The sequence below is a fragment of the Fulvia fulva genome, chromosome 6, assembly GCF_020509005.1.
Source record: "Fulvia fulva chromosome 6, complete sequence".
In the NCBI taxonomy this organism is placed as follows: domain Eukaryota; kingdom Fungi; phylum Ascomycota; class Dothideomycetes; order Mycosphaerellales; family Mycosphaerellaceae; genus Fulvia; species Fulvia fulva.
Genome location: NC_063017.1, coordinates 4,223,436 through 4,240,871, shown reverse-complemented (window position 1 = coordinate 4,240,871; position 17,436 = coordinate 4,223,436). Strand labels below are relative to the sequence as shown.

The 17,436-nt window shown below is 53.8% G+C and overlaps 10 protein-coding genes across 10 annotated transcripts; 2 read left to right on the top strand and 8 right to left on the bottom strand.

Moving 5' to 3' along the window:
* Positions 1-61: 61 nt before the first annotated feature.
* CLAFUR5_07513 (Ecp9-6) lies at positions 62-405 on the bottom strand (the record flags this gene model as incomplete). Its single annotated transcript, XM_047906661.1, has 2 exons — positions 62-214; positions 277-405. The coding sequence occupies 2 exons, from the start codon at positions 403-405 to the stop codon at positions 62-64; spliced, it is 282 nt and encodes a 93-aa protein (XP_047762777.1).
* Positions 406-1,353: 948 nt separating this feature from the next.
* CLAFUR5_07512 (uncharacterized protein) lies at positions 1,354-2,112 on the bottom strand (the record flags this gene model as incomplete). The annotated part of the gene is made up of 3 exons (XM_047906660.1): positions 1,354-1,873; positions 1,938-2,006; positions 2,060-2,112. The coding sequence occupies 3 exons, from the start codon at positions 2,110-2,112 to the stop codon at positions 1,354-1,356; spliced, it is 642 nt and encodes a 213-aa protein (XP_047762778.1).
* A 535-nt stretch (positions 2,113-2,647) lies between these two features.
* Positions 2,648-3,315, bottom strand: CLAFUR5_07511 (Histone; the record flags this gene model as incomplete). The annotated part of the gene is made up of 3 exons (XM_047906659.1): positions 2,648-2,962; positions 3,159-3,247; positions 3,300-3,315. 3 exons carry the CDS (start codon positions 3,313-3,315, stop codon positions 2,648-2,650), a joined length of 420 nt encoding a protein of 139 aa, XP_047762775.1.
* A 2,181-nt stretch (positions 3,316-5,496) lies between these two features.
* Positions 5,497-5,826, bottom strand: CLAFUR5_07510 (uncharacterized protein; the record flags this gene model as incomplete). Its single annotated transcript, XM_047906658.1, has 1 exon — positions 5,497-5,826. The coding sequence occupies one exon, from the start codon at positions 5,824-5,826 to the stop codon at positions 5,497-5,499; it is 330 nt and encodes a 109-aa protein (XP_047762776.1).
* Positions 5,827-7,285: 1,459 nt separating this feature from the next.
* Positions 7,286-9,342, top strand: CLAFUR5_07509 (Dihydrofolate reductase; the record flags this gene model as incomplete). Its single annotated transcript, XM_047906657.1, has 4 exons — positions 7,286-7,432; positions 8,250-8,337; positions 8,390-8,595; positions 8,659-9,342. The coding sequence occupies 4 exons, from the start codon at positions 7,286-7,288 to the stop codon at positions 9,340-9,342; spliced, it is 1,125 nt and encodes a 374-aa protein (XP_047763363.1).
* A 206-nt stretch (positions 9,343-9,548) lies between these two features.
* Positions 9,549-10,721, bottom strand: CLAFUR5_07508 (uncharacterized protein; the record flags this gene model as incomplete). Its single annotated transcript, XM_047906656.1, has 1 exon — positions 9,549-10,721. The coding sequence occupies one exon, from the start codon at positions 10,719-10,721 to the stop codon at positions 9,549-9,551; it is 1,173 nt and encodes a 390-aa protein (XP_047763362.1).
* A 519-nt stretch (positions 10,722-11,240) lies between these two features.
* On the top strand, positions 11,241-12,433 carry CLAFUR5_07507 (3-hydroxyisobutyrate dehydrogenase, mitochondrial; the record flags this gene model as incomplete). The annotated part of the gene is made up of 2 exons (XM_047906655.1): positions 11,241-11,670; positions 11,724-12,433. 2 exons carry the CDS (start codon positions 11,241-11,243, stop codon positions 12,431-12,433), a joined length of 1,140 nt encoding a protein of 379 aa, XP_047762936.1.
* Positions 12,434-12,506: 73 nt separating this feature from the next.
* Positions 12,507-12,789, bottom strand: CLAFUR5_07506 (40S ribosomal protein S29; the record flags this gene model as incomplete). Its single annotated transcript, XM_047906654.1, has 3 exons — positions 12,507-12,515; positions 12,571-12,676; positions 12,728-12,789. 3 exons carry the CDS (start codon positions 12,787-12,789, stop codon positions 12,507-12,509), a joined length of 177 nt encoding a protein of 58 aa, XP_047762935.1.
* Positions 12,790-12,970: 181 nt separating this feature from the next.
* Positions 12,971-13,307, bottom strand: CLAFUR5_07505 (Agroclavine dehydrogenase; the record flags this gene model as incomplete). Its single annotated transcript, XM_047906653.1, has 2 exons — positions 12,971-13,219; positions 13,275-13,307. The coding sequence occupies 2 exons, from the start codon at positions 13,305-13,307 to the stop codon at positions 12,971-12,973; spliced, it is 282 nt and encodes a 93-aa protein (XP_047763489.1).
* A 2,101-nt stretch (positions 13,308-15,408) lies between these two features.
* On the bottom strand, positions 15,409-17,042 carry CLAFUR5_07504 (uncharacterized protein; the record flags this gene model as incomplete). Its single annotated transcript, XM_047906652.1, has 3 exons — positions 15,409-16,432; positions 16,482-16,780; positions 16,833-17,042. The coding sequence occupies 3 exons, from the start codon at positions 17,040-17,042 to the stop codon at positions 15,409-15,411; spliced, it is 1,533 nt and encodes a 510-aa protein (XP_047762937.1).
* Positions 17,043-17,436: the final 394 nt, after the last annotated feature.

Sequence of the window (17,436 nt, the reverse complement as noted above, 5' to 3'; positions counted from 1 at the left end):
CGAGTGGGAGGGTGACAGGACTGCTTGCAAAGAACAATACATTGGTTCGATGGAGAAACATCTAGTGCGCGCAGTAAATCGTGCCCTCTTTGATGTCCGGGCCCTCCTCAGGAATTGGCTTGCCACAGAAGCTCGAGCCGTTCGGATCATTGCCGATAGTCGTGGAAACCTTCTTATGCGTGTACTCGCCGAAGCTTGATGAGCCACGAATGCACTAGATCGCATGTGATTAATAGCAGTTCTCGGGCCTGGTGCGAACAGATGGTGTTGACTTACGCAGAAAGTGTGCCTGGGAGGGGTTATCTTCTCGCATTCGCCGTTGCCAGCTGTGTCTCTGTTGCAGTAAAGTTGTCCCTGGGCGCTTGCCAGAGCGATGGTCGAGAGGAGGAGGGCGAGGACCTTCATTATTGCGTAGTTGGGTCTTTTGCGAGGTGGTGGCTGTGTGATGTCTAGGGATGTCTGCTGCTTTGTCTGGTCTGAATATCAGCAACAAGATGCAGCGGCCGATACTTATAGCATGTTGACTACTTGGCGGAGTGGCCGCCACGTAGATGGAGCTACCTTCCACCTGCCAGATGACTATGTCGATTGAGTGGGACAGGTTTAGCGCGACTTCATCCCAATATCCGCGCGCGGGCTGGGGAAGTCCTCGGCGAGAATAGCAGACACCTAATCGAGGCAAGAGAGATTCACTTGACGAGTGGCCCAAGCTTTAGTAATCCTTTGTACAGCCTTAGTCACGGGCCGTGGTTCACCAGAGGTGGCTCCGTCAGGCTGCTGGCGCCAAGATATGAGAACGCGCGGGACGCAGCACCTGTTGTACGGCGTGGTGAAGCATCGGGACACTTTGCTTCCATCGCTCGCATGGGGAAAGCGACTCGCCAATACCCTTAGTTCTTATTCCAAAACTGCTGTTGAATCTTGCGTTCCCGCGCGCGCAGACGCTGGTGCCACGAGTGTCAAACCGACTTCCTTGTCAGCACTGCCCAGTGTCCCAGGCCGAAGGCTCGATGATTGTTGCACACTGTCCGGTCGGCACGTGGTACGAGGTTTATGCTTGGTGTTTAGCGCACCACATCAGGTGTAACATTCTAGGCCATCTTCGTGTTGCCACCTTTCCTCTCGGCGAGACGGTATGTCACCCATGCTTCTCGCGTGTGAAAGTCGATTGGAATATCGCGGCCGCCCATACTTGCTGCTAGGCTCTTCTGATGTTACTCTTTGTGAAGAGTACTGTAGGTCCAATGTTACACTTCGGCTTATGCTCGTGGAACGTGTCGGTGGCTGGAATGCTATTCATCGCTAGCTGCTGAATGTGCTCCTCCGTTCGTTCGTGCCCGGAGATATGGTCAGCTACAAGTCTTCCTTCAGAGTAGGCAGTGACCACTCGACGTCGATGTCGGGATTGCTGCCATGAGCCCTTGTGCAATGTGTCAAGGAACCGACGAAGCCTGGGAGGCGCCCAAGAATGTCGAGCTCCTCAGTCATGTGACTATCACCATCGAGGTCGACCCTGAGTTCATTGACGATGTATCGTCGCCAGTTGGAGTCAGCCGGTGCAAGCTTCCATATCTCAGATACCGTTTCGACTTCAACACGTTCGTGTCCAATGCCAGCGTCCAGTATCATGGCTGGTTCGTTCGCCAAGGCAGGCATCATGCACATGTCCGCCACGAACCACAGCTGCACAAGCATGACCTGCCACTCTGAGGGGTCCGACAGCTCGTCCACAAGCTCCGCCTGACAGATCCAGTGAAGCATTTGCTGGAAGACTGGACCAGTGACTCCAGGCAACCGCAGTGACTTCTCACTGCTCTCGGCGAATTTGCCGTTTAGCGCGGCGGCGAAGTATGGCGAGGCGGTCACTAGTAGGCTAAGCACGGGTGGTCAGTCATGCTGTTGCGTCGAAAAGCGCTCATTGGTGTTGCGATACATACGCTTTCTGTACCGTGAAAGAGCAGCCATCTTCAAGCTTGATTGTGATGAGTTCGTCGGCCACGAAATGCCTGTGACGCGTAGTTAGCTCGACGCGAGGAGCAATGCGATGTCTGCCACTTACTGGGCGAAGACCTGCAGTTTGTTGTATTGATCCTCTGTATCTTTCTTTGCCATCGCTGAGAATGCCGGTGTGCTGCGGGTGGGGATGGGTATGTGGAAGGTGTGTCGGCAGTTGTTGGTGCAAGTGAAGTTCGCGCCAGAGGCCCACTTTCAACTTCAGGCGATGTTTTCAGATGCGGAAGGTGCCACCCACTAGGAAGGCTCGGTCGACGTGATGGTCCGCATGCTCATGTATCGAACTTGTGCATAGAGTGGAGATCACATTCTCGCTCTGCGCTGAGCTGCTGGAAAGGTTAGTGGAACACTCGATCATTCCCGCGACCCGTAACGGTCGCGTCTAACGGTGAATCTCGACAAGGAAGTCGGCCTTTTCTGAAGTTTTTCTTGATAGTGTATTGCTACAGAAAGCTCCCTACACGCCTGTCCGGTAAACACACCACCATCCTACAAACTCCTAGCCGTTCCCGTCATGCATGACTGCTCCCCACCGCCAACGCCAGCCGCACGTCGCGCACGCACCGTCTTCTCATCGGCCAGCGCGATCATGTAGAAAGCAGTCGGGTATCTCTTATCCTTCACCTCTCCCAGCTTACTCCACCTTCTTGCCCTTCTTCTGCTCGACCTTGAGCAACAGAGCACGGTTGATGTGTGGCAGGACACCACCAAAGGCGATGGTCGCGCGAATGAGGGTGTCGAGTTCTTCGTCTCCGCGGATGGCAAGCTGGAGATGGCGGGGCGTGATACGCTTCACCTTGAGATCCTTGGCAGCGTTTCCAGCGAGTTCGAGGACTTCGGCAGTGAGGTATTCGAGGACGGCGGTAACGTAGACGGCAGCTTTGGCGCCGACTCTCATCTTGTTCTGGGTCTGCGACTTGAGGAAACGCTTGACACGTCCGCAGGGGAACTATGGCGCGTGCCGAGTCAGTATGTTGTCATCAGAGGTGTCGAGGCGTGCACAAGACGCGACAGGGTGTGGGAGGATCGCGCAAGTGGTGTGATCGCCCTGTCGCAAGAAAGCCATGGAATGCAGTTTGCGACGCGCCCGCCTGGACCGAGTTTGCTGCCTTGTACATTGTGTTTCCCTCGCCGATAGCACGTACCTGGAGTCCGGCCTTTGCAGAGTGAGACTTCTGACTCTTTCCAGCTTCGCCGCCACCTGCCTTACCACCTGTCTTGCCGCCGGTCTTGCCTGTCGAGACGTTAGAAGGCCGGCCAGTGTCTGAGATTGCGCGCATCCGTACCCTTGCCGCCTGCCATTGCTAAGGTTGCTGCTGACGGGATCGATGTGATGTAGTGAAGCTCGTGCAAGCGTGGTGCTGCTGCGTGGTAGGGTGGTGGTGGTTGTTGTTGTGAGTAGGGAAGATGCGCGAAGGATAGCGGGATTATGGCATGTTGTGCTCTGTCTAGGGAAGCGCGTCTCCAAGAGCGGGAAGATTTCGCTTGAGGCTTAGCGGCTTTCGGATCAAAACCGCCGACACAAGTCGAGACCGTGCCCGCTCCTTGCGATGATGATATGATCACGTCGAGGCAGATGATTTCGTCGGTAGTTGTCGGTTTGAGCTCCTGGCAGTAGTCCAGATATTCGCAGGCTCAATGTGTGTCTAGAAAGCGACAGGCTGGGGCTGCCGCGATCTTCCAGACAGGTCCGATGGAGTTGCGCCAAGTCCTGTGAAGCCTGGCTGTATTTGAGTAGAGAAGTCGATGCCATTTCCGCGAAGGCCATAGCACTGCTGTCCATTCGCAGAGTCTCGCAGGCAGGACAGGACGACGGACGGAGCGCATTGGATGTATGAGGTTGTTGACACCATGCCCAGGCGTCGTGCTTGGTCCTGTCGGGTGTAGCGTGACGTGTGAAATGTCCTACAAACGGACTTGTGTCAGCGATAGATCTGTCATACTTCCTTTCTCAGGCCAGTCAGTTGCCTCTAGGCAGTAGCAGCGTCGGAGAACAGCCATCTCTAGCTCTTCCAAAGCTCTATGGAGAGCGCTTGGCCACTCATGCCAGGGAGGCGAGAGTTGCGAGCCTGAAGCGAACAGGCTTCATGGCTCTGGTTCATGCGTCAATAGCGTCCGCCAGCGAGCTTCAATATTCCTGAAGCTCGATATAGCGATAGCTGAGGTAGTCTTCTGCTGATACATCTGGTTTTGCGACCTGATATCGGAAGTGTAGATGATGTTTTGCTGCCCTCCACCGACGACGTGCTGTTCTGTGGTGAAGCTGCTCAAAGAGCGCTTTCCCGCTTTGGGCGTGCTTGGCTGGGAAGGTCTTCGTGACGTCCCCCGACCATCCCTATGTCGTTGTGCTGTACCACATGCTGTGCACCCTCTTGCTGGACATTCTGCTGCGGCGCTGCTGTCGGTGAAGTATACTGGATGCTTGTGTGAGAGCCCTGGAACTGAAGTACTGCCCAAGGCTCGCCCAGACCGACTACACGCCCGAACGATCGTTCTGTCCCTCGCCTTGCCTAGACGTGATGTTGATGTTCCTCTGCAGAGACACTGCCCCATTATACGACATGGCCAGACTTGGCGTACGCACGTCGCTGTGGTCAGCCGGCGGACAAGTAGGAACCTCAAGATGGCCCCGTGGAGTCCATACACCGCAAAGGATCCACCCGGCAGCAGTCACCTTAACGGAGTCAGCTACGAGGCAGCGTAAAGTACGGCCTGTACGATGCTATACTACCGGTGACCAAGAGGAGGGGCAGGGAGATAGCGAATGGACTGATGGACAGCGACAACGACCCGAGGATCGGATTCATCTGCTCTGTACACCTACAACAACGATCTGCGGCTACTGCGCGAGTGCCAGAGAACCACCACGGCGCTCGGAGACCTGTGCTGAAGTAGTAAGGTGAAGGGGCCATCGATGCTATCCCGTGGCACGATCACGTCCAGATACGACCGGGATTGCCGTTTGAAGCACTCATGGCATGAGTCTTACCTGATGGACGTACCCCAGGACAAGTGGCGCCCTGCAGTGGACGGGTGGCTGAAGCTGTGCTCTAGGAGCACCACGTACGCATAATGCCATGGAGCTGCGCATTGGTTTCCCCGGTCCAGTACTTTGGTCAGGCCTGACTTTCTGGATGTTCATAACACACCCAGCGACCGTGGTGCCCCATATCCAAGCTCCAGTGGCAAGACTCTGCAGGACCGAATCAAGCTCAGGTATTGCACCGACACAAACGCGTCACAATCTGACTGTGGAAGATGAGCTCACCAAACCAGGCGCGGGATCCTCTCCTGCCGTGCTGATGACTTGCAGGAGAGCCAGATTGAATGGAAAATCGACGAAGAGAACCTACCTTCAAGACAAAGTCCACCTCCAATGATGGTGGCTTTGTCACACGTACCGGCCGTCAAACACGAGACCACAGACCCAACCCTGGAACACGAGGGCCTCACGCGACATTTTCATTCCTCCGTCATCTCATCTCACTTCTTGCTCGCGCCCTTCTTGCTACCCGACCCAGAAGGTTTCTCCTTATCCTTCTTCTCCCTCTCTTCCTTCGCGCGCGCGGCTGCCTCCTCACTACGCTTGGCCTTCTCCTTCCTCCGTTCCTCTTGATCCGGCGGCGGAGTGTCTACCTCCCCATCGGTCTCGGCTTCATCGTCAAAGTTCTGAACTTCCGTTGTTCTTTCGATGACGGTGTATGGGTCGGGATCGTACAGGCTTTCGATGTCTCCGTCTTCATCGATCTCGGCCCAGCCCTTGCTGATGTCGTTCTTGTCCTTTTTGCTATCTTTTCCGTCTTTGCCTGACATGGTGTATTCTTTCCTTGGATAGGGCTGGGTTGAGATGAAGAGGTACATGTGAGATATGGGGCTCAGGAAGTGCTTGCTGACTGCTTCAGGGCGCTTCCATCTGCTTCAACGCAAGCTTTGTGGCTCTGCATGTCCGTCGCCACTGGCAATAGCGAGGGCGACCGGCTTGCGCTCGGAGAAGATGATGGCTAGTCGCGCAGCATGCAGATGGCGGTGTTGATGTTTGACAAGCCGAAGCCGTTGGCCGCGATCTAGCTAGGCCATGCATCGCGCTTCCGTCAACGTCGTTGAGATGAGATCACGCTCGAAGCACATCGAACAGACTTGAGAACTCTCGTTGCTTGCTATGGCGGCTCGGGTGAGTGATCTCACAGAGACTGTGGCGATCACAGTCAGCCTGAAATGCGAGGCTTCAACACTATTGAGGCACGGAGCAAATATGAGATCGCGGCAGCGGTCGAGCACAATGCGATATCATTCATACAGACAAGACATCACACTGCTTGAGCTCACTCCGAAAGCTCGACATATCGGGCATGCTGCACTTGTCCACAACAGCGACGCTCATGACGTCCTCTTCTGATTCCTTCGCGCTGGCTCTCTCACCACCTTCTCAAGAATTCCAGTGCTCTCTTCTCGCGGCAGCTTAGCACACTAGTACACCAGTATATCCTGCCAGTTGTCGGAACCACCAACACGCCAGAAAATACCATCGTTGGGTAAGATGTCTCATGAATGGGATCGAAGCAATGGCTGCTCAAAGCTCACGGCGTCAAGGAGACTCACTGGCCGGCTCTACCTTTGGAAGTTGTATGGGAGGACATCGACGGATGTCGTGGCAGCACTGCACGCATTCCACCGAATTCGTTCTCCATCCCGGTATGACCACTTGAATCATGCTAGAGTATGATAACTCAAGGCACATAACTACATGGGCAACGATGTCTGGGTTACTCGGCAAACGGCAAGCGAGCAGGGAGAAAGAATAAAAGGAAATGTTCGAGGATGTTGGTCTGTCTAGTCTGGAACTTAGCCCTGAGGTTCTGCTGTATGGAATGTCTAAGACCACGCCTGTGGCAACGGCTCAAGGTGTCGTTTTCCGATGCTCTGGCAGTAATTTCCGGCTCCGATTCTGACCACCACGGCCGATTCAGGCATGGTCTTATCGTTTGAAAGACGATGACTGCTTCCATATCGCTGAAGGGCACGTAACGACCAGCCGAGCAGCGCGGACCCAGAAACTCATCCGGAGCATCATAAACAACAAGCATGACTGCCCTTGAGGTGGCATCATGTCGGAACAGATGTACAGCAGTGCACCCTTACCTGCTGCAATACACGCGCTCGACACTGCATGATCCAGTGGTTTAGAACTGTAGCAGAACGAGGAAGAACTAAACGGCACTGGAACGCAGGTACAAGTACTGGCTCAATTGCCCGAGGATCACGACCCCTCAGCATGGCAGACACATGTGTTCTGCATTTGCACATGCGAGACCTAAACACAGCCAACGAAGAGCGATGCTCAGAGTCCAAGTTCGTGCAAATCGCTACCGAACTTCGTGAGAACGGATCTGGATCAACAGTTGAGCAGACATCGATGACGGTCAGTGTTTCATACGAGCCGCCGGAAGGAACGATCGTCTTTCAAGCGTCTACCATCCATCGAGACGGCACAGCATCGACACTACTGTGTTTCCAACATCATAATGTCAGGATACCTGACACCAGAACAGGAGCGATAGGCAAAAGGTGATGAGTTGTATCGGGATAAGGTGCCGGTCTAAACATTGGATCTTCACCAGGAAGTCATTACCGACGACCAGCGTCTATCTACACAAGGGTCTCAGACCAAACGAGTCTGGCCAGGGGTCACATATACGCCATTGCCCCGACACCGAGAGCCTTCGCGATAGTTGCGGACGGCCCATAGCCTATCCACCGACTCCATATGCCACAGCAGACCAGATATGGCAAAGCTCTAGATATCAGCACTCAAGCATTCCGCCACAAGGACCCTTCCCCATCGTCGAGACCCCATGTGTCTCAACATAGAGGCTCGATTTGGCTAGTAATGCCCTCTCGTGGCTGCGACAGAGCCCAAATCCTTGCCGTTGCGGATGCTTTGCAGAGCCCATGCAGGCACGGAAGCATCTGGGGGCTTTCTAGGCACGTCGAGCCTCGCGTTCTGATGTAAGCTCGTCCCTGTGGAGAGATCGGTCTGGAGTGTGCAGTGCAGAGACAAGTATGTGGCACTTCACCTCTAACCATGCGCTCTTGTCAATCGTCGTGGACCACAACAATTGCAGGGGTTCATCCCTGGACGAAGAAAAGTCCAGGACCACATTCCTCATTCAAGATTACCAAAATAATGATTGCTCCCACGGAGGCCATGTCCATTGTACCCGCCATGCTTGACACAGAGGTCCAGCTTGATCGCCGAGAACTACTTGGAGAAAGCTATCACTGCTTTACCAGCTCGACGAAAGCTACGCATTCTCGCCCTGCATGGTTCGTCTTCGCGTCGCATTATAGTGTGAAGTATCTGCTGACATGGATGAAGGCTTTGGCCAGAGCGGCGACTACCTCCGCATTGCAATAAAGACCGGCCAGCTTGAAGCATATCTCAAGGAATCATTGCACACCGATCTTCTAGAGCAGTACGATGGAGTTGAGTGGCTCTGTTCAAATGGCCCACTCCATCTAGTCCCAGACTCGAGGCATGGCGAGCCTCAGCGACGACCATCAACAGCTCGGGCTGTTGAAGAAGTCGACATCTACGCATGGTGACGGATACTGGAATTTCACATTGAGCACGAACACCTCTATCAGAGTATAGAGTACTTGTGCAACTATCTCAAAGAGCACGGTTCAGTCGATGGCATCATTGGGTTCTCCCAAGGTGCAGCTGTAGCTATGATGCTCACAGCACTCTGCGAAGGCACCCCTGAACGCATGGCCGCGCTCGCTAGACAAGAATCACCTTTCGTCCTCGCACCGCCTCAAGCGCCTTTCAAGTTCGCCGTCTCTTGCTGCGGTTTCCAAGGAGCGACCAAGTACTACAACGGCTTCTACAACCCGAAGATCAGCACACCGTCACTGCATGTCGTGGCCGAGTTCGACACAATAGTCAGCGCCGAGCGATCGACCAAGCTCGCCGATGCATGCGAAGACGCTTCTATCGTACACTTCCGAGGCACACACCACGTTCCCACAGATAAGGCCAGTCTGTACGAGATGGCGCGTTTCATTGCGAATGCGTGCTCGGACAAGTCGATGCCTTCTCCTGTTGGCGTCGCATATTCCATCCCCGCCGAGGGGCTCGCCGTCAATGAGCTCTTCAAGCGGGCTACCATCACCCATCCGAAGTTGCACGGAGACGGAAAGTTTGTGAGAGCCCGGAATCGCCTGAGTTATCCTCGCCAGGCTCGAGTCTGTCTGGCTTTTCATCTAATTCGTCCGCTCGTAGCTCTCGCATGCGAGTCATTACCAGACGGACTGCAATTGTTCGCATGAAGCAGGGGAGTCGCAGTATCAGTCGACAGCGGACTTTCTGGAGCTTTCCTGGCTGTGCATCGGAATATTGAGGCATGGCTTTTGGAAAAAAAATCTCTTTGAGCACATGGTAGATGGCGGGCGTTTCCCGGCGAAGTGTTGCATCGTGATGTGTACGATAGCAAGAAGCGACCATCCTTTCGCAGCATATTTTTTCGAGCAGCATATCACGTGCCAGGATAAACTTTCTGAGATGCATTGTTCTTCTCATCTTCCATGAGTCCTTCCACTTTGCTCTGCTGAGTGACCACTAGCCAAAGGGTCTCGAAGCCAAGTTTCAACTGGATCTGAGCGTTCGAAGGCGTCTCTCCGAAAGCCAGGCCAGTTGGGGCCCCTGCATTGGTGAGTGATCCTGATCCGCTGCCACTGTTAGTTCGTGTTGTGCTCGACTTGGTCGAAGATGATGAAGATGAGGCTATCCAGCTATCATCTCTGATCTTGCGGGATGCCGATGGAGCTGGAGACTGCTCTGTCCGAACCTCGATGTCGCCAAGCCAGGTATTGAGGGCTTGCATTTGATGTACAGCGTCGCCACTGGGTCCGCATCTACTTCGTGTTGCGCCCAGTAGTTCCTGCCCAGAAATGCCAATCATGCTGCCGAGCTCGCTGGTGTCCAGGAGGAGTGCATGGAGACCTCTTCCGTGGAACCACTTCTTGTTCGCCGCTGTGATGTAGACGATAGCTCGCTCCCTTGGCGTCTTTGGATTCTGCAGCATGGACAAAGGAACATTGAAGATCGATCCAACAAGATGACCCACTCCGCCAAAGAAGTGGCCTGTAGCTCCGCCTATCACGCCAAACGGATTGAAGCGCTTGGCTTCCTTGCCGATGTTCTTTGCACCTTTCTTGACAACGTTCGCATATCGCTTGTGGTAGTCGCCAATAGTACTTGCCACATCGGAAGCATGATGCAATGCCTGCTTGGAGACTTTGGCGGAGACGAAGTCGGAGAGTGTGCTCACAAAAGCATGCCAGCTCTCTGCGGGTATCCCATAGTTGAGCAGTTGCGAGGGGTATGCTTGCAAGAATGGTGCCGCCGGATCTGGAGAGACTTGTGGTATCGCAAGTGGCCTGGCGATATCGACTGTCCCTTCGTAGGATGGCAGGTCAAGCGTTGGGAAATCTAGTGGCGCTGAAGTTGTGGGTCTCAAGGTAGGTCTACTGGACTTCTCCGAAGGTAGCTGTACAGGTGTTGTCGTGGAGGATCCAGCTCGATCGTCTGTATAAGAAGGAAAATCCTCATCGAACAGTGTCTCTATCTCTGCACGTTCTGTGCCGACGTCTGACAAGTCGTCTCTGTCGTGAAGGTCCGATGGGTCCGAATGCTTGATGCTCAACATCTCTGGTGGCCGATAGCACGAGGAATGTGATCAATTGCCCGGCGGATGTATTTCTTATCTCGACAGGCACAAGCTGTACAGGACGCTGGAGTACATGTGAAGCCGCAAATCGACGTACTAATATTCCCGAGGATGAGATTTCGATCTTCGGCATTACATACTCACGTACGGAGGATCCTTGCAAAGGCTCACAGGCAGGCACCTGTATTAACTAAGAGCTTATTCGCAGCAAGCTACCGGACTTCCGCATTCGCCCTTGCTAGGAGGTGCGCGAAGAGACACTGCCACATGGCGGAGCAGTCGACTATAGGATTTGAGCGCCATGAATGCCCGAAGCAGAGTCGTTAGGAACGCGAGCTGTGTTCAGCTGTCCCACATGCAGGCAAGCACATAAGCCAAGTGAATGACGTAGACTGTCACGTGTCTCGTCAGATTTGCTTGTGCTTCCCGTCGCGTGGCAGCTTGAATGCAGACCTTCGCGCGCACTCACCTCCGCAGCATCCTCTCATCAATGACCGAATGCCACTCATCCGAGGTCGCGATGCTTCACTTCGAAGGAATAGTCGCAAGATAGGTAGGTACATTCCTGTTTCGACTACCTTCCCATCTACCAAAAGAGCCCGAGCTTCTCCATACATCACGACCATCATGCCTCCCCAAACTAATGGAACCCCACCAACCGTCAAGAAGGTTGGCTATATCGGCTTGGGCAATGCCGGTTTCTCAATGGCATCGAACTTGCCGAAGGCTGGCTACAATGTGGTAGTGCACGATGCAGACGATGCGAAAGTCCAGAAAGCGGCATCGGAGTGGTCGAACACGACAGCTGCCAATGGCAAGCCAGAAGCCTTTGCGGATTGCGAGATCATCGTCACTATGCTTCCGCAGGGCAAGATCGTGCGGGAAGTCTTGCTAGGCAAGGACAACTTTGCGCGAGCACTGAAACCTGGTAGGTAGTGGGGATTCATGAGGCCCCGCACCTCTGGACTGACAACTCGAAAGGCACGATCATCATCGACACGTCTTCGTCCTCACCGTTCGACACGATTGCTTTGGGGAAAGAGCTTGCCGAGCACCAGCTGAAGCTGATCGACAGTCCGATCACGCAAACTTATATGCATGCTACAGACAACGGCGAGTCTACCCTCATGGTTGGTGCAGATGACGAGCAAGACTTTAAGAAGGCGGAGCCCATCATAGGGACAATGGCTGGGTATGTCTTCCACATGGGTAAGCTTGGAAACGGACATGCAACGAAGACATTGAACAACTACATCATGGCATCTTCGATATGTGCGCTGGCAGACAGCTTGGTCACTGGTCAGAAATACGGCCTGGATCCGCAACAAATGATCGATGTGCTCAATGTTGGCACGGGCGTGTGCTTTCCGACCCTTGATACGTTTCGCAGAGACGGTTTGACCGGGCGATACAATAGTGGGTTTGGACTGGCATTGTTGGTGAAAGACTTGAGTATCACCGAGGAATTCATGCAACACAACGGCTTTCAGACAGACTTGCCGGCCTTGACGAGGCGATATCTGGGCGACGCTTTCAAGGAGGTCGAGCCGATGGCGGATCACACCGAGGCTCTTGTAGGCTGGGAGAAGAGAAGTGGCGTGCAGCTGAAGAAGACGGAGAAGGCCGAGGATATTCCTCAGAAGGACTTTGATCACAGGCTGCAAGGGCTGAATCGTCCGTCGAACATATAGATCTTCTCACGAGCGCAGCCTGCGGCTCGTTGGCTCGGTCCTGTCGTACGTATCTACGAGTCTTAAGAACTCTCTACCGTAACTGCACGACCATTAGATCTCGCACCACTGCACAGCAGGGCCCCATCAACACGAACCTTTTGGAAGCCAATATCCTCAGCCTTCTCACGGAATGCCTGTCGCGACATGTTCAGTCCGTACTTGCGGATCACACCGGACTTCTTCTTGTCTCCAGTGACACGGCTACAAATATCTTCAGCTCCTGCGTATAACTGCCGGGAACATCTCACTCACCAGCCACGAGAGCCTTTGCCGTAGGTACGTGGGCGAGAGTAATAGACTGTCTCGTGCGTCATCTTGAATGTGTTGCTTGTCGTCGTTGGAGACCTCACCGTCGATGTCAGGGTTCAGATTCCTCGTGTGTGAGATTTCAAAGTTTGCTCGGCGGACTGTGATGGACATTCACCATCAAGGTCAAGACATGGATTCTATATCGGCAAAAGCTCGGAATTCGCTTTGATGTTCTTTGGGAGACATCTACAGCCAGATCTGCTTATTCTCCTCGACGAAGGCCTTGAACGTGCGAGGCTCTCTGCCAGTGACTTTCTTCACAGTGTCCGTTGGCTCCCAGCCCAACCCGCCTGCTACTCTAACATCAAGCTTGGCCATGTACTCGGCCATGTCCTCTGTGAAGTTTTCGGCCAGTAGCTTCTTCCGCAGCTCATCTTCAGATAGCGAGACATGCTCGACTTGTTTGCCGAGGACTTCACTGAAGATGTCCGCCACCTGATCATCACAAATTCAGCTCTGCGCGAAGGATCAAAGCACCAAACTCACTCACCTGACCGTAAGTCAAAGATTCTGGTCCAGTCATGATATAGTCGGTGTTATGTCAGACGAGGAACATGCCACGCCAAAACTCGGGATCAGGATGCGGCGTGATGCCTGAAGAGAGCTGCGGAGTTTGGCTCAGGATCCCTCGGTCCAGATTGGGAAGTGCCGACGTGTTGCTTCCGGCTTCGGGCGACGGTCGGAGTCATCGAACCGCAGTCATTGTAAGGACATCTACTGCCGACTTGCTATACCACAACGAGCTAACGATGGCTCCTGATGATGGCGATGATGGTGTTGGGAGGAGGGGGAGGCAAGACAGCCGTGGACGGCATCGACGAGAAATCTTCGGCCGGGAAAAGCCGGACGCCCAGGACCTCACTTCCTTTCGCTACCATCATGAGCAAAGCATGTCGATCTTCCAGCAGAGGACTTGCACCCGACACAATCCGACAACGCGACCAGTCAGCGAATACCACCCGTTATAGGCAACATCGCAGGCCACGAGATGGTGACTTGCACCCACGAAGCACCACGGAGCCCCATACCATCGAGCACTCGTACAGACTGCAGCGATGATTGCTACTAACACGCTGTTATCGATGAATAGTACCAGTACAAGGAAGGCATATCTGGCAGACTCACATTCGTAGCCTCCAAGTTCTGGATGACCATTGTGGTAACAGATCGACCTTCCCATTGCAGCTATTTAGGATGCCATGACCAAGCGTTCTCGTCCGCTTTGACGCGAACGTGGCAGACTGATGTGGTCTTTGGACATCGGTGCGGTCTTTGCCATTCGGGACGACACTCTGATCTGCGACCAGTTGATTCTAGGCGCCTACATATGCTCCAGCAAACATGACCAGACGTCTGTGCTTTGCTATGTAAGGTACGGACTACGCACATCTCAGTTGACTTAGTCATAGCGAAGATCAAGTAGCAGTAACCATCCGGTCAAAGCCGAAGGAGCCTCTGTGCAAGTTGAACAACCTCCACCGCGCCTCAGCGCGATGTGGGCTGCACAGCGACGCTCAATGCACAATGAGCCAGCACGTGAAGATAGGGCACCAGCACAGGTCCCAATGCCATCTTGCGGCAATCGTGATTCCGACAATGACAGGACTCAATCTATGAGGAGATCAGGGGTTCCGCAAATAACGATGACCGGGAGTGATGGTCAAGAGAGGCACGATCGGTATCCCAGCACTGATGGTACTGCTCGAAGCGTCGCACATGAGCCAGGGACAGAGCGGCCGGCAGGACCGAATGTTAATGCTACACAAAGCATACGCCGTTCGGCAGTCACTGCTGCCACCTGCAGCACTTCAGATCAAGGAGCCAGTGGCTCACAACCAAGTCGGAGCATCATTGCTAACGACGGAACTGTTACGGCGTCTTCCGTGGACATCTGGCGTGCCGTAGCTCGGAACAGAGTCCAGGAGGCTCGGCATATGGTCAATCCCGATGACGATCCTGAACTCCGAAGAATCCTGAATCAGGTGAGAGTGGTCGTTCGCTCCCTGAACCGCATGGCAGATTCGACCACCTCCACTATTGCCGAGATCCAGAGGCAGATAGATGCTCTCAATAGCCTCACTAGGCTTTATGCGCCACTATATCTTCATATTCGAGGTCAACATCGGGGAGGATGATGCTGTCTCCACGAGGTTTGGGCAGCGATATTTGGCGAGCCTTTTTTTGGCTGCTGACTATCCTGTTATACGTTTTTTCGTGGATCCGGAATGGATGCATTGTTGCCTTCGTGTCCCTTTCATGAGGTCGTGCGAGGAACTAATTCTCAACGACAAGTATTTGTCGCCGCCACTCGGACCTTGGCTTGTAGCGCGGGCGTACTGCACTCGGTCGGGACGAGTCAAATGCGAGGATCGTGAAGTAGAGTCAGGACATTCCTAGATGCCAATGGGTACATCTTCAAGCGTACTAGTCCCAGCGACGTTGAGGACAGATCTGACCCAATGCACCATCTTCCCACCTTTGCAGAGTGCCTCGCGAACTTGATATGACTGTACAGGCGAAGATGCAAGGCTATAGGCAGATTTCGCTGACCAGTGATAGAATGACAGTTTTTGGTGCGAAGCAGCATCCTTGGTTTGACGTCATATATACGACCTGGTCAATTTCTATATCAAACGTCCTATTGTCTGATGGCCAGTCTCCTGGCTTGTCTTTCCCACATTCAATGGTTCATAGCTAATGCGGCTCAAGTCACCGTGCCTATCAACATACCCCTCCAGCTCAGACGTCTTCACCAGGCCTGCTCGAACGCTGACCCTTTCTGACCTCAGCCGCCGCTGCAGTTGTACCGCCTCATCAACCTCATGAGAGTCGACCCTTATCAGGGGTAAATCATTGGCATACGGTTCTGCCAGCGTCATATTTCCCAGCGGACTCCTCTTAATGGTGGCTGTACTGGTTGAGCTTGAGCTACGACTACTCATGCTCATGTTACTCGGCATTCTCGGCAAGGAGCTATGTCTGGCGCCGACGTTCGGACTGTATGCCATACCAGGTGGTAGGGGGCTGTTCTGCTCGCCGCTGATGCTTCTGCTGTAGATGCTCGAGAGTGACTGTTGCGAGGTATTCCCTTTGGCCAGGACTGCCAGATTGTTGGTTGACAGTGCATGCGATGATTTGGGCCGTAAGATGGACTTTGGCTGTAGTCCATGAGTCGATCGTGGCGGGTAGACCGCCTTTTGCAGTGTGAGTGCCGGTAGAGCGCTGGTTGCTCTACACTTGTTGGGTATGTGCACTGGCAAAGGCGGCAGCGGAGGTAAGGGTGATGTCGGTGGAGGAGGTAAGCTCAAGCTTGCATGCGATCTGATAGATGACAGCGAAGGCCGAGCACTGAGCAGTGAAGGCGCAGATCGATGTCCTGTGTATATGCCCAGTCCTTGCGAGTGTCTATGCTGCGGCTCTACTAGGAAGGCTGTCGAAGCTGACCAAGGCATGGGGAGTGTGCTTGATGCGAGCGATGTCGAAGATCGGCACTTGAAGGACATCTCGGAGCCGAGGCGTCGGTCGGCGGTACTACGATATGGCAGGGAGAATGGCATCAGGTCTTGTTCCTGGACGATGCCGAGAAGGTGAGCGCGAGAGGAGTCGCTGACTTTGTGGACGAGGACGAAGAGTCCGCCACAGGCGAGCCTGGGATTTGGTCAGTCTCAGACTGGGTAGAAAGAGTCGAGGTACTCACAGTGCAATGCAGCTGACAATAATGCCAATCCGATTAACGATGCAGGTTGAGCCCATGTCGAGGGGTGTCACGCTTGAACTTGGTCTCCCTACATGCATCTCGCATAAAGGACGCCTTGCCGCTGTGAATGTGATGCTCAGACCACACGTCACCATCCAGATAGTGAACAGTATCCGCAGAACGTGTTGTGCTAGTGCTTGGCAGGTATCCGCTCGCTCGCTCTGCCATCGATCTCTAGCTTTCGTTCGAAGGCGGGTAGTGATGTTCTGGAGGCCAATGTATGCTGATGAGAGGACACCCTAATATAAAGTGTTAGTCAATGGGCTGCCGGTTGAGTGGGACATTACTGACAGCTACCATGAAGAGTACGATCGAAGGGATGTCGTTTGTGAAGACAGCGCCAACGGCAAGCGCATAGATTGCGCTGGCTGTCACATATAGAGAGCACCATAGTAGGATATGTTGGCAGACGACGATTGTGATGTATCCAGTCTTGCCAGTCCAAGGTCTTGTGTTCGATATGGTCGATTCACTCTTCTCTTGCAGGTACTTGATCGCCATCTTGGCTGCTGGGCAATGACCCGCGTATCTGAGATGTTGGGTATCAGTGACTCCTTGCCCGGTATCAATACCGGTCGCGATCGATTAGAACTTGCGGTGATCGTACACGGGCAGCAATAGTGTATCCTGTACGGATCAGCGGCGATGCGGGCCTTGCTGCCATTTTGCAGACTGCTACACAGTGGCTGGAACGACAGAGGCTAGCAATGCGAGGAGTATCACGTTCAACCCCGCGTCACGTCCAGTCGCGCGAAGTTGTCTTGAGTGTGTGCATGAGTTGCATTCCAGTGGTCGGTTGTGGCTGCCGAGAGGAATGCGAAGCCAGCACCTCGAAGTGACCAAACTCATCAACAGTTGCGCACTGATATATTGTTGGCCTCAGTACAAGAAGTCT